The 22,837-nt window shown below is 40.5% G+C and overlaps 1 protein-coding gene across 1 annotated transcript in view; it reads left to right on the top strand.

The window, feature by feature from the left end:
• ldlrad4b (low density lipoprotein receptor class A domain containing 4b) overlaps positions 1-22,837 on the top strand; it is a 230,340-nt gene that overhangs the window by 66,269 nt on the left and 141,234 nt on the right. The window contains exon 2 of the mRNA XM_023418626.2: positions 18,041-18,942. Coding sequence (XP_023274394.1) covers positions 18,903-18,942 — 40 coding nt within the window. The 5' untranslated portion in view covers positions 18,041-18,902. The remainder of the gene's footprint in view (positions 1-18,040; positions 18,943-22,837) is intronic.

The following is a 22,837-nucleotide window of genomic DNA, read 5'->3' as shown; positions in this document are numbered from 1 at the left end:
CCAACTTAGTGCATTTGTTGCCAGATTTAGAGACTTTTTTTTCAAAGAAGCACTTCAAGTCACTTTTTGGACAAACCATGGCTTCTTAAACGAGAGTTGCCAGTACTGCCGTCTCTCACTCTGTTCAGTGACAATATGGAGGCTGTTCACTGTGTGAGAATAGTTCAAAATGTGATGGAGATACAGCTAGTTCTAAAGCCAATTAGCCCCATGCCCCATTAGGCAGTATCCCAGTGTTTCTTTGCCTCATCACTGCCAATACAACAGGTTGATAGTCCACTTTAGTAAAGACACAAGTCTACTTGTTACTGTAGATATTGAATAGAAGTGAAAAGTATTTTCAAGTTCTATCCTGAAATGTTGGTACAATTTCTTGCAAAACATTTTCCTTTTTTTAAAGATGCAACATGCTTGACATAGTGTTTCTGTCTCCAGAACTCCTCATATTCCTCACATGTTCAAACAGACCTTTACATTCTACCCTCACTCACTATTGTATGTTGTCTAACAAAGCTGAAATGGCCCAAAAAGACCAGAGTAGTGTACAGACATCTGTAGCCACGTCTAGTGATGCCATAACCTGCATGGGATCACTGTGGGAATTGTAGGCTCACATTATCAGTAACACCACATCTCTGAACCTTTGTTGTTGTCATGCACAAAACCTGCTCATGTATGTAAGATGAGTTGTGTGATCCAGACTACTGGACTAGACTAAACCTGTGCTAGTGTGTGTGTGTGTGTGTGTATGTGTGTGTGTGTGTGTATGTGTGTGTGTGTGTGTGTAAGTGAAGCTTTTCTTCACAATCACATGAATTTAACACACACTGCCTGGGTCCCACTGAGGTATTTGTTACTGGGAACACAAACTATATCATTCATCACTGTAGTCCTGAGAAGGCAATAAGAAACAGAATGAGTCATATAGGATGTGATAGCAGTGTGATAAAGCCTGAGGCTAGGCAGCAATTTAGTGTATACTTCTAATTTATTAGTACAAATTCAGTGTTTCCCCCTAGGATGGAGTTGTAACAGTGGAAGTGAAGCATGTGTGCAATTTTTTTTTTTTTCACATGCGTACAATTTCTTTTTTTGTGTGCGCCCTGGAAGTTTTCTATGTGTCTGCTGGCACCAGAGGGGCTCTTGAGGCCATACAGTACATTTGTGCACAGTAATGAGCGAGGGAAATGTCTCTCTAGTTTACAAATGACGTGCCTCAAGATTTAGGAAATTACACTTTTGTTGAACACAATAAATTACCACATCTTTACAACAATTAACAACATTTATTGAACACGAAATGTACATTCATTCTTTAGATTATTCATTATTAACTGTCATTTCTTTTCCAAATTTGACTTGCATCACTTGTATCTGTTGTAATATCAGAAGACTTAAACGCACAGTCTGTAACTTCTGCCTCTAGGGGTCTCTCAATCAAAACAATATCAAAAGATGACACTGGGTGACATCGTGAAATAGCGTGGGATCATGGGAGTTGTTGTCTTCACCACCATTACCGTAAGCTTCTCCTGGTTTGGGTTCCTTCAGTGTCAGTGGTTCAGGAAATCAAACAGACCCGGTGATTATCGCTGTTAAAAACACTGAATAAAGCAGCTTCACATTTGAAATCAGTGATTCAACAACGCTCTTCAGCAGACACAGGACAGGATGTCTCCAGTGGCTGGGAGCTGAGCTGTCAAACATTTGCCCAGTAAAATTGTGGAGTGTCATGCAGTGATGTTTTTTGGAGAGCAGCGCCATGGAGCATGGTGTCCTGCCATGGACATGATGCTCCATGCAACCATGCAGCATGATTTGCATAAGCGGACACAAGTTTGTACAATTAGCCAGTGTGATTGAATTAAACTACTGTGCTGAATAAAACCTAGAGATACCCCCCCACACACATACACACACACACACACACACACACACACATACACACACACACACAAAGTACTACTACACTTTTTAATACATGACAAGTAATCCGGATTTATGTAATTGTGCGCTTGTCACCGCAGACAGACAGGTTGTCTAACTGTCAGCTGTGTCATTGTTTCTACATGATGACAACAGTAAACTGCGGTCAATCAGGACGGTAATGTTCAGCAACAATCACCCTCATTAGTCATTAGTCTGTATTGTCATCCTTGATTAACAATGAAAGAATCTCAAATGCTTGTCCAAAATAACTTCTTTCAAATAAATGAAGCGTGAATGATAAATTCCTCTGAGGATTAGATGCTAGGTGCTAATTTGCAGAAGAAATTTTGCAACTTTTATATTTTGCTTGAGAAATTAGGCAGAATAATGACCTTGTCTGTTTTGATTGATTATATTGTTTGAGGCGACTATTTTATCTCCCTGAAGAAGAAAATCCATTCTTTGCATTTTGACTGGTGTCTTATTTATTTCTGATAATTTAGGTGGTTGATAATTTGGGGTCGACCAATATGTTATTTTCAAGGCCGATTCTGATACTGATTATTAGTAACTGATATTTTAAAACAAGTGGACACCACAGCGGGTGTCTAAAGGCAGTTAAGCACTCAGAGACATTGAGTTGACAGTGATATAAAATACAGACTAGTTTCCCTGTTGTAAGAAGTTACAGGGAAAACAGTTGTACCATGTCTCCCGTCTTTCTGGAGGAGTTTTGTCTAATTTGAGGAAATTACTCAGATGACAAACACTGTCATTGCCTGGTGACCAGTTTAGAGAATTATACTCGAGTCCTTAAATTAGGCTAATCTGCTGATTTAGTGTTGCACTCCTATACAATGTTGTCATACTCACAATAAACAGCTTAGAATTAAAAAACCCATCAAATGAGAGATATTGTCTTTTTTTACTCCTCGCATTCTTCTTTCTCAAAACCTGATTACCCACAGTGCAACTGAACCGCCTACAGCTCAGTCAGAGATTTGGGTACTTTGTTGTACTGGTAGCAGCTAATGAAACCTCTAGCCTCAATCAAAGATAAGCAGCAGGCTACAGAGATGTGGTTAGCTCACTCCACACCAAGATTCTTTTCATTTTCAAATGTTTAGTCTTCAGACCAACTGATTCGGACTCAACTGACATCACTTAAGGACTTTACCAAAGGCTTTATACAATACGTATATACAGTCGTACTCCCCAAGACAACCATTCCCCCCACCCTCTGATATGACCCATAGGAGTGACTCCTGAAATAGCGCCCCTACGGCAGCAAGCGTACTGGACCTTGGTTTTCATAGTTACAATAATAAACACGCCGACTGCAACGACAGTGGCTTACCTACCTTCGCTGTCATGGTTACTATAATCATGGTCAGGGTTTGGTAAGATCAAGATCATGATTTTGGTTAAAATAAGTACTCCCTCAACATTAGGGGATCTTTGTTGTCATGGTCACAATAATAACAACTTGGTTAACTTTGTTGAATGGTCATGGATAATAAAAACAAACATAAACAGTCAGGAACTCTGTTCCTGTCTCCTGAGAGACATGAGATGCAAGTCAGGGTGAACTCAGCTCCAGTAAAACTTTGCAAAGATCCTCTAATGAGTCAGTTTTCCTGTATAAAGATATGAGTGTTAACCAAGCTGCCAGACATGATCTCAGTCTGTTCTCAGTAGCAGACCGCAGCAATGTTTCAGTTATTACATTTAATTTTCACTTGGCATATTACATGCGGTTACAGACACAAAGGCTTCAAACATGATACAGACATTCAGAAAGTTCATAAGGTGCCTGGATTTCTCTTTAGTGTGTGAGAACATTATACTGTCTCATCCTTTGTGCTGCTGATGCCAACATATGGTCAAAAGTGGTAATATAGTGTCTTTAATGACCCTGGGCCTCGGGGCTACAGAGAATAACCCTGCTGATTAAATCCTAGGAAAAAAAGTTTTTCTTAATGTATAGTAACAGTGACCTTTGGCTGATTAATGCAAAGTGAGATCAGTGTGCAGTGACTGGGAAGCGCCAAAAGGACTTGGAGCTGAAATGCTTTTACTGCATTATTATCACACTCATTTTCCTTAGTCAGCTTCTTGCTTCACTGCAGTTTTATGGCTGCTGAGAGACCGAATTTAGAGATAAAGGACTCATAACAAGTTGTTTCATGTAGAGTGTCACCTTTAATGTCCTTTTAGAGTAGAAGGGAATGAACCATTAGACCTGACCTATTTACCCTGGTCTCTGTTACGATTCTGCTTGAAATGTCATCGTGGTCCAGTGCAGTTTCTGGCATGAAACAGCGGCTCCCAAAGTGAGGTCAAGGGACCCCCAGCAGCAAGGGGGGTCCACAGGTCCCCTGTCAAATGAGGAACACTTAGATTCAGTCTTAAGTTCCCTCAGATAAAGAAGGGCTTAACATGTGGTTCAGCTTGAACGCCCCTTCAAATATTGTAAATATGTGGTCAGAGACCCCCACAGTGACCCCACCACCACTGGCACTCCCACATGTCACAGATTTGGCATTACATTTTTCAGTTGTCCTCAGTTTTAAGTGACACGTCTGTCTTCACTGGCTTGTGTTTCACTAATGACCTTGGATCAGCCATCACCCTTGATCTCTTTTCAAGCTCCAGCTCTAAACAAGCTCTTTCTGAACGACTGCTAAAGTCTGTATGTTAAACCTGGATTTCTACTGTCTGGGTTCGTTCTGAAAGGAAATACAACATTCCAATAGGGTCTGACCAATAGTACATTGGATGACATTGACATTAAGGAAATGCTGTATTAATTTCCATTGACATTCCTCCATACAATACAGGATGTTTGAAGCCAATATCAATATTAATATTTGTGAGTTTAAAAAATATTTAGTATATATGATTTTTTTAATACAAAGACATAGCATATGCAACCATTTTTGATAACCCCTGAATCTGAGCATGAAAGTTCAGTCAGCGTTGTGAACCAAGAATTTTGAAAAAACAAAACAAACTTACGGTCCACCAACACCAAAATAATATCACTTTGTTGCTGAGAGTTTAGGTTAGCTTTACATAAAAAATGTGCAGGAAGTATGGGATTATTTTTTGGTGTAACGACCTCCTGCTGTCTCCTTGAGCTTCACCTTTGTAGAGAGCCAGGCTAGCTGTGTGCTAAGCTAAGCTAATTGGCTGCTGGCTGTATCCTCATATTTAATTGACAGATTTGACATGTGACAAAAAAACAAAGAAGCACATTTCCCAGAATTCCAAACTGTTTATTTAAAATAGTTTTTTTTAATTTTTATGGAATTGTTAATTTTACAGCAGTAGTAAAGTAAATATATAACTTCTCTTGATTCACACTATGTAATAGCAACACTATTTCTAAATTAAATCTTAAATCTTAGGTAATTCTGTACTACAATTTGCTGTTACATATAAGACACAATAGATATAGATAGATAGACAAGATAAATACACATAGATAGCAATTTAGCTGATGTTTGGGAACTACCAATATACTGGCTGAGCCGATTTATTGGTCAAGTGATGGACAGACTGATGATATATTAAGTGACTGCACATATAATTTACTAACAAAAAAAAAAAGAAGAAAAAAATTAAGAAAATCTTAATGTAATTTGGATCTCAGTAAGGTTACGTAACAAGATTTTAAAACGATGATATAAAGGACCTTATGAACAGGTTCCTTTCGGCCTGTTTGGGACATTCATTATTTATTATGTGTGAATGTGAATCTGTGTAACTTACAGTAAATGTGCAGTTTTGTGGGTTTGAATGCAACATGTGTATATTCATGTTAATATATGTGCCTGTGCGTCTTAGCATCTTGCTTTGTGTGGGTGTGTGTTTGGTCTGAGGAATTAATTTCCTCCTCAGACAGTCAGTCAGTCAGCGCTCTCTCTGGGGAGGCAGGTCACTCTGTTTGTCTGTGTTGTGCTGCCTGATTTTCCTTTTCCTTTTTTATTTCATTTTATATTTTCCCCAGTCAGAGGGAACAAGATGAATTTTTACTGCATGACTGCAGGATGTAATGTCTCTGCTGCCTCTACCTGCTGCTTCTGCACATGCTGTTCTTCTTTGTGTGATCTTTTTTTATGTGTATTCAAATATACCTGCATATTTTCACGTTTACATATCTGTTCCAAAGGCATACGAGGCTGGATCCATGTGTGTGTGTGTGTGTGTGTGTGTGTGTGTGAACAAGGTAGAACAAGGTCAAACGTTTGTTCTTTTCAGTGTTACTTTAAAGGACGGGAGTTTCACTATATTTGGCCTTTTGTTTATTTTTCTTCAATGTATTTTGTGGTGCTTCTATCACAGTATTTGCTGCTTTAAGCTGTGGTTTTGTCAAAGCAAGTTTTTTCCATTTCATTTTATAGAATGGGATTGTATGGTAAGTGGTTGACTGTAGGAGGGTTAAATATAGTAAAGGCAGTGGGTTTGTTTTGTATAATGCCCCCTACTGTCTCCTCTCAACTTCTTCTCAAACATGCGGAAAAGTCAGTGAAAGTTTCAGAAGTAAAATGTTCATGACCTGATCTTATTATTATAGTTATATTTTGCCTTTAGCTATAGAATTAGAAGTGAGATGTTGGAGTTGTTTCTGTGCCATTTGTAAGTTAATCTGGAGATAAGCAGCACAGTGAAATGTGAGCAAAAACAATGTAAAAAATACTTAAATCAGAATAAATGTTAAAAAAAAAAAGAAAAAGCGATTAAAATTCAGAGCCCAGATACAACGTGAAGGCTGTAAACTTAATGTGAATGTTTACCAACCCATCTGCTCTGTGTAGCTTTATACAACTGTCAGGAAAATGACCGAATGTCAATTGTGCAAGCAGCTTATTATGTTATGACCCATAGTTAAATTTATTGTTAAGCGACACCTTCGCACCAAAACAACAGGTTTACATTCAAGTATCAAAGCCCTCTAGTGGCTGTAGTAATTCTGATGGGAGCAAAGGAGGAAGTTCAGTGTTACAGACCCACAAAGTCTGCATAAGGAGGAGCAGGTCGGGGTGGATGGATGAGTCGACTAAACACAGTCCGATGTTCCTTCACCGTCAACATTGTTTCTTTCAACCATGAGCACGGCCGGTCTGTAACCCTAACCACTTCTCTGGTACTGTAACCATGACAATAAAGGTCCTCACCCTTAAGGAAGTACTTATTTAGTTGATTTCTTACTTATTTTAACTCAGGAAATGCTCTCATGAGTTATATCAGGGAGTTGGGACCATAGACATACAGTAACATTCAGCTCCTTGTGAAATGTCAACGTCGCCGCCATATTGGACCGGGCGAGACTGTCCTGTAAAGAAATAATTCAGTTCATCTAAACCTAACGTTGATGCACATGATTGATTACAGTACTATACTATCATGATTCTAAGTAACTGGAGACCAAACTTTTATTTTAACTCCTTGTAGATCATAAACCCTTGAATATAAAAACAACCAATTAAAATCGGTTGAAAGGTATAAACGGTATAGAGCTTTTTATCCAGAAAAACTGATCCAGCGGCCAATGCTGTGTGTATGTATAGGCCTGTATGTCTATGGTTGGGACAAACAATGTGTCTACATTGGCCATGTGGTGAAAACCATCCTCCATCAGAGTCTGTGCTGGATCTACAGTATATCTATCGACTCCAGGTTTTCTGACCTCTGTAAGGCATGTCCAGTGGCATTCTGGGAGTCAGGGGGTTGTATTTTATCGGTGCTAAATGTGACTTCAAAGAAGAAGAGAGACTTTAAAGCCACAATGTGTAGGATTGTGTAATCACATTGTGGTGGACAGCAGAGCAAGTCAGTGGTGAAGTAGGACAATGAATCCCCCCACGCTGACACACAGAAAGCTAACAGTGAGCTGTAGATGACACTGGGGGCTGCGTTGTGCCCGTGTGACACAGTTCTGCCTTTTCAGCTCAGTCAACGTCATCAACAATTTACAAGATCTGTACCATTGTGAATTGTTTATAATATTAATACATTTTCCCCAACCACTTTGAATTATTAAACCGCTATGAATGGTGAAGACTCAATAGCTTTCACATAATGACTCTCACTGAGCACTTTATTAGGAACACCGATAGATATTCGTGCATCAAACATCAGAATGGATATAAAATGTGATCTCAGTGACTTTGACTGTGGTGTGATTGTTGGTGTCAGACAGGCTGGTTCAAGTGTTTCTGGAACTGATGATCTCCTGAGATTTTTACTCAGACTGGTGTGAAAAACAAAAAATACATCCAGTGAGCAGCAGTTGTTTAGATGGAAACGCCTTGTTGATGGGAGGTTAGAGGAGAATGGCCAGACTGGCTGGAGCTGACAGAAATTCCTACAATATCCACACCTCTACGTTTTCATCCGTCCAGACGAGCGTTTTAACTCTGTATCAGAAATGATCTGAAACCAGACTATCACACCTGTATTTCATTACCCGTGTTGTATTCACCAATGGTAGTCGAGGCTGATAAGACCCAATCAGGGAGCGAGCGTGGGTGTCAACGTTGCCAAAGGTTTTTGCCCATCCGGACGTCAATGCAACCCCGGAGTTTTAAAACTAAAACGCATCCAGCAGCGTTTCCTAAAGTCTCAGTTTTTGGTGTTCGAAACTCAAGAGTAGTGTGGATTGGAGACGAAAATGTAGCAGAAGAGATGCGTTTTAAAACACTAAACATCCTCTCCTGTCAGCCAAGAACAAGTCATGCTGGACAATGTCAGTGGCAATGAAAGAAATATTTTTGAAAGGTTGAGATGTTCTTGGCGGGCTTTTGTTGAGTTTACACTAAAGTTTCACGAGAAAACAAACTGAAACTTGTAGCTACTTGCAAAAGAATGTGGTCTGCAGCATTGAAAGCTTCGAGGTTACACCAATGCAGCTGGGCTTCAGTGTCTGACAGCTTTCTGTAACGCAGCTCCATGCTTCACATCAGGGCCGCTGGCCAAAGAAATGTTGAGAAGCACTGATTTACATCCACAGACGTGAAATGCACCCCGGCATTTTTTTGAATAGCGTGGTTCCAGGGAATAGTGGAGAGTCTAAGTTTTCTTAAACTCACTGTTGGTCAGTAAATCATTTTGTATTTCCCTCTTCATGTTCAGGTAAGTGGCAAAGATTTCAGACCGGTGCAAATTCACCTCATGTGGTCAATCCACAGCAGCACAGAAGGTCATTCTTCTCTTTTTGTAGTCTTACATTGCCTTTTAAGCTAATAAGACAGATTACTTTTTCATAAAGTCCTTCCAATTGTTGCTATGGCAACCAGTCCAGTGGAGGTAGTTAACTGTATTGCCAGAAGCAGGCCTGTGCTGATGGCAGTGTATAACAAACCCTGATGGTAACCATGTCCTCTGCAGCTCATCACTGAAAGCCTGCTTTACATCTAATGTTTAGGCATCATCTGTATGAGCCCAGTGTTCATGCTTATAGATCTTCCCCCGTTTTGATTTCTCTTCTAATTCGTCAGGTGTTTTCCCATCTTTTGTCTGGATGTGAAGCTCAGGACAGTTGGACAATCAGTGCGGTTCCTGGATAACGCAATAGGAGACATTTCTAACAAATCCTCGGGAGAGCCCCGGAGGAGAGGCCTTTGATCAACTGTCTCTTTATGGAAGTTTACACTGATTTTGTCAGATGGCTCTTTACTGTCTCTTTACAGTCTGTCAGTGTGGACTGTCAGATTAGAGCCTATAGCCACGTTTGTTTATATCACCGGCACACATTCACGATTCTATTTACCCTCTGTTTAATGGTTTACTTATTCACATATTTTCCAGTTGCCTCGTGTATCTGCCTGCTCATGCTCTTGATGTGTGCATCCTTCTCTTTGTTCCTTTTTGCTCTGACTGTTCAAAGTTAAACATCTGCATGAATGCAGCCACCTGTCAGATTTAAAGTAGCCCGTGTCCATCACTGCAGCAGTTGAAACTACCTCTGTGTCTCTTTGCCATTCTCTCTGTGGTGCATGTCGGTCAGTCCGTCAGCTTCACTGTCCCTCATCCTGTCTGTGCGTCCGGCCTCGCGACACTAGAGTTGATGCATAGCCAGATTAAGCCTGTCAGATTTGTCACACTTGGCTGGCAGTCAGCGTGACACAAAGCCAGATAAGACAAGGATATGACAAACGATGCCTTCGGCCTACCTTTGTTTGGTTTTGCTTTGCCAGTCATTTTGTGCATCATTTCACACTTTCAGATGTTATTTTTTTTTCCCTGCAGCGGATTATGTATTAGATAATTCCACCAACAAGAGAAAACAGTTTATTTTTTCAGCCATTTCTGTTTTATTACCTCAGAAAGGTAGAAGATGATAAGCAGCAGTGATGTTATAAGATGTCTTGGGAAAGTTATTTGAAAACTGTAATTAATTACTCACCATGCATTACTCATTGAAAAAGTAATTCCACTACTTTACTAATCACTTAGCAGCAAAAGTGAAGTCATTACTGTATGTCAGCTCTGTCATCTGACATCTGCCACACTCACATGTCGCATCTTTTGTGTTTAATGTGTGCAAATAAAAAATAAGACATTGAGTTTTAACAGACAACCCCGCAGCTAACTGAGGCTCAGTGGCTGTACACAGCTCAGAGTCATGGATAAACACCCCCCCAACTCGCAAGGGGGGGACTCCTGAATGTAAAGAGCCAGACCAAACAGTTACATTTTTAACTGGGATGTCTAGAGGAGTGTTGTTAATGTGTGCGCACGGCATGTGGATTTTTTTATATGCATTAATATTCCACTAATAATTGGCTAAAGGTAAATGGGGTAAATGAGGTAAATGAAAATGATGCAAGCACACACAGAACTGTTGATGGTCAGTCTCCTATTTTGCAGAACCTTAATAGCCAAGTGGTTTAACTTTAACAATGACGAATAAATAGGTCCTACTTCTGATCTCATTTACATACGTTGAGGCTGCTTAGTAGTCAAATGCTCTAACCAGCAAACCAGCAAACAAAAATGCAAACCCTGATTCTATCTTCCTCTAAATTAACTGAAATACAATTAGTGTACACTGTTAGTCGTTTTATCTCTTATCTGGATTAAACAAGTGGCATGTTCATATCACCACCACCTGTAATAATCATAATCCAGAATTTACAAACTGTGAGAGGAGAGGGTCGCATACATCAAAATAAATGAAGAGAGAGAGAGAGAGAGAGAGAGAGAGAGAGAGAGAGAATGTGTACTGCTCCAGTGACACAAAATAGGCTGAGCAAACAGACCAGTCCTAATCTTTCATTGCTTTACGGTAGAATTGAACTTTGACTTTACAAAAAAACTAGCAGATGCATTATGTGGCCATATCAGGACAGAATTAGTGGACTAGAGAAACTGGAAAATTGTTATTAAAGTAGTTGTCTCATTAATTTCACAACTTCAAGGAAGGAGGGAGAGAATTACCTGATTTGATGTGCAGCTAAATAATCATTCCCACTCCTGTTACCAAAATTGACATGAAAATGTGGATGTATGACACATATATGTATAGGTATTTTAAAAAATAAATGTCCTAAAATTCTATGGCACACTTGATCTTTCATCATGGCACACCAGGTGAGAACCACCAGTCTAATAGCTAGCTATCCACTGAGCCTAAGCCAGTTAACATTAGCAGAGATGCAGAGCAGTGTAACCCACTCCGGCACCGTATGCTGTTGCAGCACACAGAAACTGCATTCTACAGGTAGTCAGTAAAAAAGTGTCTAGATTAACTCAGGATAGCGGCATAAAAGTGTTGAAAGGCCAGAAGTTGTGTTTCGCTGCCAGGCAAGGGCACGCAACTGCAACGTCTCATCATCCTTCAGCAAAGTGGTCCAGACCCAAAGCTAGTTACCAGCGAAGTAACGAGCCAGGCTAAATAACCCGACTGCTCCCAGCTACAGTTCGGAGCCTAATGGCCGGCGGGAGGTAACACTGGCCTGATCCTACCACAAGCCAGATAATTCATCCGGCTGTTCCAGTGGCAACGTAAATCCAAGTTCCTGAGAATAAAACTGGGAGGCTGCCATCTACTGGAATCATTGGATCTTCTTCACTGGATCTTCTCACTTCATAAAAGAACCTGCAAATATGGAAAAAGTAGTTCAAACTATTTTTTTGAAAAAATGATGAAATTGACAATGTACATGTGTTACACAAAAGTGGCTACTTGTTCACAGGTCATACATAACCTAGTAACATAAACTACCCCACTATTTATGGGAAAGTGTGAGGAATGCTACTGTACAGTGTACAGTGTATAGTTCACTACCCCCCAACACTCATTGTTCACATGCATCTCCAATATGGAGGTGCAGGTGACTGCTACATGAGCCCAGACCAGATCTGTAAATTGCTATGTCTGAACACCTTTTATCCAATCCAAAGAGAAATGGGAGGTACCAGAGCTAATATTTCATAAAGACTTTCTTTGGTAAAAAGTAGTTCCACCTTAAAGTGTATACAGAAAATTTTGGACTCTGAATAAACATGTTTTCAAAACTACATCTACATACAGTAACATAAAAATACTGTCCTTGGTTTCTGTCCTTGTCAGACAAACAGTAGGCTGAGCCCTCACTGAGGTGTGAGACAGTAGCTGCTGGGCTCGACCTTAAAAAGCCTTTTTTAACTGCTGCCTAGTGACAAGCTAAGCTGAGAGTACAGGCTGATGAAGCAGACTCAAGTGGATCTTCCATTTGTCATTTGTGACCTGATATTATCTAATTAAACAACCTCTCATCTTCCACCATCACACACATACTGTACATTATCAGAAGGTTCTGATGAGCAAATGTTGCTCTTCAAATATAGAGACTATTATAGATAATAGACTATTATATAGACTCTTTGTCTTGACAAAGATCAAATTTTACTCATGGAAACTAGAAGATCGTCAACTAACTCAGAATAATCAGTCTTTTTGAAGCTTGTTAGCCCTTGTATTTCAACAAAACCAAGATATCTTTACTTAATTTGAATCGCTACACATTACAAATTTCTGAGTCATGTAATGTGATATACTGAACCATTTCAGCAACAAGTCTAAAAGCTATTATATACCACCTGTGGCTGGTTTTCCCCGTGAATGAATTAAATTATATTGTATTGAATTGAATAATGCTATCCTAGGCCATATGTTTGGTTTTAGAAGTGGATCAATTTTTGTTTAATGATTATGAAATTATTAAACTGGTTGTAGAACAAAGAAATGTAGAAATACATTAATTTACTGCTTTATTTAAAGTAGTTTTTGAGCCTGCAGGTTGCATACAGCAACAAAAGCCTTTATCAACCCACCTGAGAGGCAGAATTCAGGACAAAAGAGTTGCAACCTCCGAGGCTGAAAAATTAAGCCAGCACTGAAGTACCAAAACCTGCAGTTCCTCTAATGACCACTACAGTCTGACTCCAAAAGTGAGTCAATCCCCATAGACTCCCATGTTAAAATGCCCAACTAAAATGCAAAAATAAACATGTTTACAGCCTGGTACTAATTTCCTCCTTCATGATCACTGTACGGGGAGTGAATTTTTATATAACTCACCTGTTTAAATTTTATTGAGGCTTAAACTTATGACCATTGAGGGTGTCACTGCTTTGAGTGACAGGTGGGGGAGCATATGCTTGCTACAAAGCTACAAGCATGGACCGAAGTCTGGGCTTCACACACGCCCCTCCTCTTTGGCCATTTTTGGATTAGCCGGGAGTTAGGGGCGGAGTCTCTTCAGAAATCTGCATGTGACGCCATGGAGGCTACGCCCATGTTTATTTACAGTCTATGATGTCACCCCATCGTGAGAGGAAGTTATGTCCTTGTTTTTGTGCCCTTTTGTGTGGAGTGTCCCAGCTGTCACGATGTATATTCTCAATCTGGTTAAAGTTTTACTTTTTGGACTGTGAAGGATCGAAACGTTTCTTGGGCATCCAAATTGGATGACACAGCCTGTGGAGCTCATTCAACAGTTTGTATGTGTTGATTTTCATGTGAATGGAAACACACAGGGACACACTGTGTGTCCACACTCATTCTTTGAATCCAAGCAAACAGAATGAAATATCGCCTTTAGACATTTAGAATCTCTGAGACATCCAAATAGTTATATTTTGCAGCAGTGAGGCATTTCATATTTCCCGTAGCTGATACTCTTAGATAAGCGTCAGAGCAAATATAAACAGTCCATGAAAGCTGTATTTTAAGTGACTTTTTGTCTCCACGTCTGTTGCAGTAGAATTCTGAATCACCTCAGTGGCCACGGTTCTTGGTTTGTTACGCAATCACATTCTTAGCATGCTTAAATTTCAGTGTAACAGATGCGACCAGCCCCCATGGTTAAATAGTCTGTTCCCCAACCCATGTTTGTCTGTCTGACTGCTGTCTCACTGATAAGCACATGTCCCAGTGTGACCCAGCGGAGGAGTTGGAGCTGGCTGTTAGAGCTGCTAGCTGCACCCATATGTTACAGTGATAGACAGATACCACACACACAACCATAGTCCAAGTCTAACAATGCTGTGATGGAAACTTTCCCTCCTTTACTCACTCCATGGAGGTCAGGGGTCACATGCTGCTCTATAACAGCAGAGCTGGAGCTGGTAAAGCTTCGGTGCTCAGTTGAGGAATACTAACTGAGAATATACTTGTCATTAGGTTTGTGTATTCCTTTGTTAAAATACAGACTCTCAAGGTCACCATGCAGTCTTATCTTTATCATTAGAGTTAAATTGTAAGGCAGACAGACAATAACACAAATGTACTGCTGTCTGTAGCTCTCAAAACGTGCTGTACACATCACAGACCTTTAAACAGAATCACATTAAATGAACTGTGTCCCAGAAACAGCCAAAAAAGAGACTTTTGATTCCTATTGTTTGACGATAAATATAACAATGTTGTGATTGTCAATCCTCATATTCAGGAGTGCATGTGTGGTCGCGGAAGTTTGTCCAGTTTACATTTGCTTTGTGAACCTAGGGAAGGTTTATGGCCACGTCCCTCTGAGAGTTGTGTCCATATTCTCAGCAGGAAGTCACATTTCCTAAATGTATTTCCATTTGGTGTTGGTCTCTGTCAGGGTTGTCCCTGTTCATGGGCAGGATTTCAAGGCGCAGCTGGTGGGAGGAGAGTGTCCGGTTTGGGGACCTCAGAATTGGTTCTCTGCTTGTTGCTGATGTTGTGGTTCTTTTGGCTTCACCACACTCTAACCTTCAGCATGCAATGCGATTGTTGTGGTGGAGAGGAAGCTGCAAGGCAAAGTTTTTGATTCAGCAGTTTATCTATGTTTCAACCCTCACCTCTGGTCATGAGTTTTGGGTAGTGACAGAATGAATGAGTCAAAAATAGACACGACCGAAATGAGATGCTCCAAGGAAATGCTCTATAGTGAGGGGATTCAGTGTGGTTTGTTCTGTCTTATACCCTTTTTACACCAAAATGATCAGGTATAAGCAGGTTTTTTGAGTGCAGGTAAACCCACTACTAAAAGGCGATTGACCCCTTTTCAACTGCCAGTCCAGTCTTCCTTTCTGTTCGGACTAAGGACACACAACAACTGCAACGAGTGATGTCATCACATGCACTTACAGAGCACACACACAGACGCAGTGGTAGGAAGAGTGAGCTGCTAGCTGCTGTGCAAACTGGTAAAACAGATCTGTCATGTCTCATCCTCGGGTTGGTGCTCCTGTAAAAGTGTCAGGGTCTCAGTGTGAAACGCTTCGATCAGTGATTGTGTGTTTTTAAAATTTATTTCGGGGCTGCAGCTCACTCTTTCATGCCTGAGTGCAGTGTAGGCACTGTGCTTCTGGTTTAACAGCAAAAAATTAGCGTGTTCACCTGACTGTTGTGTTTACATCAGTGCTGATTTGAGCCAGAGCCGATAAATACCTGTGTCTACTGTCATTTGACCTGAGTGTGAATGCCGATTGAACCCTTTTCCATTGCTGACAAAAGCCCGATGTTAGCGGGTGTTAGCAGGTTTTTTGACCAGTGGAAAAGGGGCTTTAATTTGGTTCTAGATTTATGAATTGGTGCCCATCATCTGTGATTTTTGTCAGCATTTCAATCAGGTCAAAAACAACAACAAGGATTAAGAATGGTGAAACCTTCCGTCTGAGCCAGAGCTATAAAACTGGCAAAAATGGATCGACATGGGAACCAAACGTGTAAATAATTTGTTATCTATACTTATACTATCCAACTGTCTCCATCCTATGATTTTTAATGTTTTTAAATGTTTTAAATGATTTAAAGGTTTTTCAGTGCTAGACTAACAAGTCCCCTAAACCCATCTGAATAATCTAAAATGTGCAGTAACATCTTAAAATAAATAAATTATCAAATTATCAATGTAAGTAATCAAACACAGCCATGACTGCTTAAATGGGTCTACTCAATTACGTATACCAACAATTGCTTTGAAAAAATTAAAGTAAATACTATCTTCAACTACCAATTAATATCATTACAGTCGTTTATGTTCTCTCTGAATGTTCCAGACTTCATTGAATAAACTGTACATTTTATTCCAAACATTTCCCACATCAGACAGACCTGACTAGAAGAGAAAACAATCCCAGGTTGGAGCTTACAGCAATTTTTCCTTTTTGATGAAAAGTTGGCTGCTCCTCTCAATATCAAACACACATTTAATCTGTGATAATTCTCCTCTAATGCTGTAATTGGTCCAATATGGCACCATCCACTCCTCTTCTTCCCTTCCTTTTAGTTCCTCTCCTCTCCTGCACTTCCTTTCCTTTCCTTTCCTTTCAATCAAAGGAGTATTTTGACTGGCTAATCTCTACAAAGCCAAAGTGGCTAATTTCAGCTCATTCCAGGATTTGAAACTGTTACTCACGTACAACTTCCCCAGAATAATTTCAATCCATTTTCTTCTCCTTGGACTTTGAAAGACTCTGGTCATTAATATCGCTCAGTCACGAGCAGACAAAATGATGAATCATGAGAAGGACACATAATGAAGTGAACATCCCTCTGCATCACGGCAGCATGGCTCTTGCTCTCTTTACTTTTCCATTTGTTGGGGCACAAGCTGCTGTGTGTATCTTTACCGTGATAAGCCTCGATAAGAACAGGCAAACGGAGCAGAGATAAGACGAGCTAACTGAGATCTGTTGAGCCTTTCCAAACCTCAGACAGGGCGTGTGTTTGTTTACCGTCTGTCTGCTTTGTTCACCAACAAATTCCTCCCCTCCTTCCATCCCGTCTCTCTTCCCATGACGTTTCTCTTGTTGAACTTTGTTAAACCTGCGTTTCTGTATCTTATGATTGATTTCTGTCTCTTTTACTCATTCTTCTCTTTCATATCTTTCTACTTTTTCTTTCCTTCTTGTGTCGCCTCTCATGGCTCTTGCTGTGGGTTTATTCTGTTTTTTTTTTTTTACAGACACCTTCCTCCCTTCGCACTCATCCCTTCATGTGATCTATCTCTCCTACGCCCTAGTTTTAACTTGTATGTTCTCAGCAACAACAAAACGAGCAGTTATTGTTACTGTTTTACAAAAACTGGTCTTCATCCCATCCCCTCCCCTCCCCCTCCTCCCCCTCTTCTTTTTTTGGATTTTATTCCTTTCCCGGACCCAGAATGCGGCACTTGGCACTTTTGAAATGTAAATAAAGTTTTGTTGTCTCCTCAGCCGTAGCCTCCTCTAGCCCTGTTTATCAGGCAGACTTCAAAGTGGCACATTGACATGTGGCTCTATCTCTCCCCTGCTCTGTGAAATAGGGTCACAGGCGGTGCTTGGCTTTCACAAAAACTTTTCTCTTTCATGTAAGAACCTAGTGGCTGAGAGGAACTAACAGGGGCCATGCCAGCCAGCCAGCCAGCCAGCCAGCCAGCCAGCCTCTATCCAAAAAGAAACGCACTGTAGCAGTGAGTGTGGGGTTGTGGATGTGTGTGTGTGGGTGGATGTGGATGAGTGTTGTTTTGGTCATTGCAGGCCTGCAGTTAGCCCAGCCCATGTTTTGCTTGGGTGTATTTATATAAATATATATCTGTTGTTTTTGGTATCTCATTATTTTATTCACTGAGTTTCTGTCGCTGTCTGTGTTTTCCTCTCTTTTCTCTAGCTGTCGTGCCGACGTGAGAGCGCCTCACCACCTCGTGCTGAGCTTGAGACTACAGCAGCGGGACAAAAGACATAAGAGGAGAAAGAGAGGACAGGAGCAAAAGAAAACACAAGGAGCAAGCCAGAACAAGAGCAAGGACAATCCGAGGAGACAGCATGTTGATCAGAGCGAAGAGTCTAACCTGACTGTGGAGGAGACAGAGAGACCAACATATAGATGTTTTCTTAGTTTAAAGGCAGAAGAAAGGCTGAGATGCTCACAAGCAGCCAGACAGGTTAAGGAGATTTCAGGGCAGCGGTCATGGCTGTAGGCCTGCTCCTGGTAGGATAGAGTTCAGATTAAACATACACGCACACACACACACACACACACACACACACACACACACACACAAACACAAACACACTGCAACTTCCCAAACTAGAATCTTTCCTGTTTTAACCCCAGTGAGCATATCACACCCTCCCAAAAAAAACCCTGCATCTCCTGCCTTTGTGCTTCTCTTCCTCATACCCAAAGTCTTGTGCATTCAGCAGTAGCAACACTGTCAAACAACAGGTAAAACACCATTCAGGCTGGTTAACCACACAGCTGTGTACTTGGTGAGAAAGAGTGACTAACACGAGTCGTCGCTGGCGAGCGGAGAGACAGTTGTCTGCTCCATAGTTTGACAGGCAGCAGCCGTTTATCACCACACATGGACTGTTGATGAGGAAAGATGGCAGTGAGACTGGCAGGTGCCACCCCTTCCTCTCGGCCACCCTCCCTGCCCCCAGTGGCCGCGGCTCGGACTGGTTAAAGTTGGTCTATTGGCATCCATCGCAGCATCGGCAGCAGCTGACAGAGTGCGGGAAGGAGCAGTATGCAGGAAACTGACTTACCGGCCACAAATGCCTTCAAAGGTAAAAACTGATAATACACTGCAATGTGTGTGTTATGTGCGTGTGTGTGTGTGTGTACATCAAAGAAAAAATGTGTACTGATATCAAATTGAAAAACATTTCCAGCTGGAGTCAGGTTTGCATGTTCAGCCTATGAAAGGCTTCATTTTTATTTGTTTCATCATCAACCTCAAAGGTTTTGTCTTAATAATAAAATTGAACAAGAACCTACATTCATTGTGAGTGCGAGAGTTGTCCAATCCCATCTAGTTCTTATGGCCACACTTCTTCATCTTGTGACTCTCTTTATTCGACATAGTCCAACAAAGTTTTGGCCTGATTAAAGGGGCTATTTGTGAGTTTTCTCTCCCTCTGAACGTGGTTTCTTGCTGGGAGCCGGTGGTGGTGATTGTGTGCTTGATAAGAGCTTCAGCCATGGTTGTCTTTATAATACAAGAGGTTACAGTACGCCCTCTGTGCGGCGAATTGTCTTCAGGACAGCCTGGAGGCTATCCGAAAGTAACGAGAGGGGCCGGAGCTAGCTGGTTAGCATGCTGACTTCAGTAGAGGAAGACACATGATAGAAACAAGAGTTAACATTGTCATTGCGTTCCACCTACGGAGAAAGCTGCTGGTGAGTAAAGGAATGAAGTTTGATGCTGATGCCGTCGGCATCCCTACACAGTCCAGTCATGTACCAGTTTATACCCAATCTGTTCGGAAAAAAGTCTTTAAATCAAGCAACAATGTGCTAAGTTAGCAACACTACAGCTGTAAACTCTTCCCTAATAGAACTGGTTTGCACCAGAAACTGCAACTCAGTGATGAGGCACTTGGCTGACCAGTGGTGGAAATATGATCAGTCAGTCAGTCAGCGACATTACAGATTATAGTGCTGGCTCCGCTGTTGCGCTCCAGCCAAAAATATTTAGGGAATATACTTTGCATTTTAGAGTATTAATGAAATGAGATGAAAGCAGTGAAAGTGAAAGTCTGAGACTTATGCAAGAATGTATTTACAAGTATGTACTATGTCTGTGTTTATGGACATTAATGAGGGAATCAGACAGGTTACACTCTTTGAGGACAGAAGTTCAGAGTGCTGCAGAGGGAAAAGCCGTCTGCAGTGGAAATAATAGTCACTGTGCAGCTGACAGTATTAGCCTCTGTAGACTTGAGCTTAACAATTTCTCATTAAAACGTAATCACTTACTCTAATTATGATTTTTGCAATTGAAGTCATATGCAGGCTTACAGTGGAAGCTGAGCTCTTTCTCTGGGGAGTAATGTCCCTCCTTTTAGCTGAAGCACTACACAAACTAAATATCCAACAGCATGGGTTAGTGAAAGGGTTAAAACTTGTGACATGCTGACTTGTCTCGGTCAAATCATGAGTTGATATGTGTTTATTTTTAGTCAAATTGTAGTGTTTTAAAATGAACTTTGGGGACTAAATCTAGAGAACTGATATGCAAGCAACCTGCAGTAAATTGATGGTTATCCAGATATGAAGAAGCAGATACAGTTATAAGAATGATGCTCTATTTTTAATTAAATCTACCAGAGCAACAACATTAACAGAATTATCACAGACGATGGATTACAGTGAATAAATAACTGAAGAGCACTGAGTCACACACACACACACACACACACACACACACACACACACACACACACACACACACAGTCTTCTTAGCTCTTCTATGTGCAGTTTTCAAGTGAGGTGTTTTTTTCTAGTCCTAGATTGTTTGTAATTCTTATTTTTTACTTTTATTTTGTCATGAGACGCTATAATTCTTTATGTTTAACAGATGATAATTTTACATGTCACAGTAGGAAAAGCACAGATGTAAATAGACACTTGAAAAGAATGGAGCCATTGTCAATGTTATTTGTAACACCTATGCTTCAAGTCAATATGTGTGCTGTGATAAAGGCCTATTGTAACCTGCTGTCACTCCCACAGTGATTGACAGGCCTGTTAAAGGCTGTGTGTACCCACACAAGCTGTTACGGCTGATTAGACCTCGGCTATGTAAGAATTTTGTGATGTAACCAAATTCCATTTGACAATGAGGAGAATAAAGCTCACAGGACAACTTTAGATGGCAATCATGTAAAGTAAGTAAGTAAAAATGTATTCATACAACACCTTTCACAGATAAAACTAGAATTACCGCTTCAAGGTTGTCTGCCTCCGCCACTCCTATTTTCAGATTATATCCCTGTTTATCCAGAGTCATAGAAAAAATGAACTTTTTGTGTGAAATTTTGTCATAAATGGCTAAAAAGTGTTTTGTGAGATCACACTGACCTTGACCTTTGCCCACCAAAATCTAATCACTTCATCATTGAGTCCAAGTGAACATTTGTGCCAAATTTGAAGACGTTTCTTCAAGGGGTTACTGAAATATCACCTTCACAAGGCCAAAACCGTCTTTTGTGACCTTTGACCTTTAATGATAATGAGCATTTCCCGTTATCTGCAGCCATCATAATGTTATTAATAACTTTAAGATTGGCTATTTCTTTTGAATATAGTTTCGAAAACTTGACTTAAAGGTTTATAAGACTGCTGTAAGTTTGGATATAGGCCTATAATTCATAGGGAGGGTGGGTTCAGAATTAGTTTTTTTCAGCAGAGGCTGAACTATAGCATGTTTAAACTGGTTAGGGACAGAACCAGTTGAAAGGGACAGATTAATGATAGTTAATTTAATCTTTTTATCTGGTGTGACCACCGGGGTAGCAGACGGGCTAATTACTATGTGTGCACACAATATCCCAAAAACCTATTTACACAACGTTCTACTGTTTTCAAATTTCTAAGATTTGACAGTTCCTATTAAAAAAATCAAGTGTAATTAAACTCTGTGATGCTGATTTGACAATTAATTATCAAATATTGCTGCACTCTACTGATATCAAAGGACAGCAGAGTATAGAAATTATTATTGTTCAGATCATTAATGAAGCAAAAATAATCAGGATCTCAATACAGTTTTGATCTCAAAGTCATCCTCTATGTGTTTTCACAATAAACTGTAAATAAAGATGGATGTTGCCTTCGTGATATCACCCACAGGTTTCTGAAGAGTGGTTTTGAAGCTCAGAGTGAGCTGCTCTACCATCGCCATCTTGGCAGTACCTGACTCCACCTAACCTCCACCTAACCTAATGCAAAAATAGGCAAAGAGGTGGAGCATGTGTGGAGCTGAGGCTTCATACGCTCAATTACACATAACTTTAAGCCTTAATAAAATGTCAACAGGTGAGTTATATACATATAACAGTTGTCATGAAGGAGGAAATTAGCTCTAGAGACCAAAACAGTTTTTGTGCCAGGCTGTAAACATGTTTATTTCTGCTGTAAAGTTGGACATTTTAACATGGGAGTCTATGGGGATTGACTCACTGTCGGAGCCAGACTCTATTGGTATTAGAGGAACTGCTATTTTTGGGACTTCTGTGTTGGCTTCATCTTTCACCCCTGAAAGTTGCCGCTCATATGAACAAACAGCTCGTTCTGACAAAGTTATGCACATAACACACCTGTGAAGGTGACTGATGACATTTTCAACAGTATTTTCTCATGTTACCCCCAGACCTAATTTTCAAGCTGCTGTAGCGAATTTAACAGAGATCCTGATCTACTGCCATAAAGAAGACCCCTCATTATACACTGAATCAAACAAAGCCGGCATAATGCTGCCATCGCTCACAGACATTTACACGACAGCGTCTGTGTGTATCCCGCCATGCGACTCTCTCTTTTACACGGATTTCTCCCCCCCCCCAACTCCGTTTTCATATATTTTATACAGAACGGCGAGATGGAATAAAGGTGCAACATTCCAGCCTTGAAAAGGATTTTTTTTTGGTTCTTTTTTTGCTCAAAGTTTTGAGTCCTGAT

This window comes from Seriola lalandi, unplaced genomic scaffold, assembly GCF_002814215.2.
Source record: "Seriola lalandi dorsalis isolate HSWRI2012SDOR001 ecotype SW California unplaced genomic scaffold, Sedor1 jcf7180002054583, whole genome shotgun sequence".
Taxonomy (NCBI): Eukaryota; Metazoa; Chordata; class Actinopteri; order Carangiformes; family Carangidae; genus Seriola; species Seriola lalandi.
The sequence above is the reverse complement of the archived record's forward strand: the minus strand, read 5'-3'. Positions and strand labels throughout refer to the sequence as shown.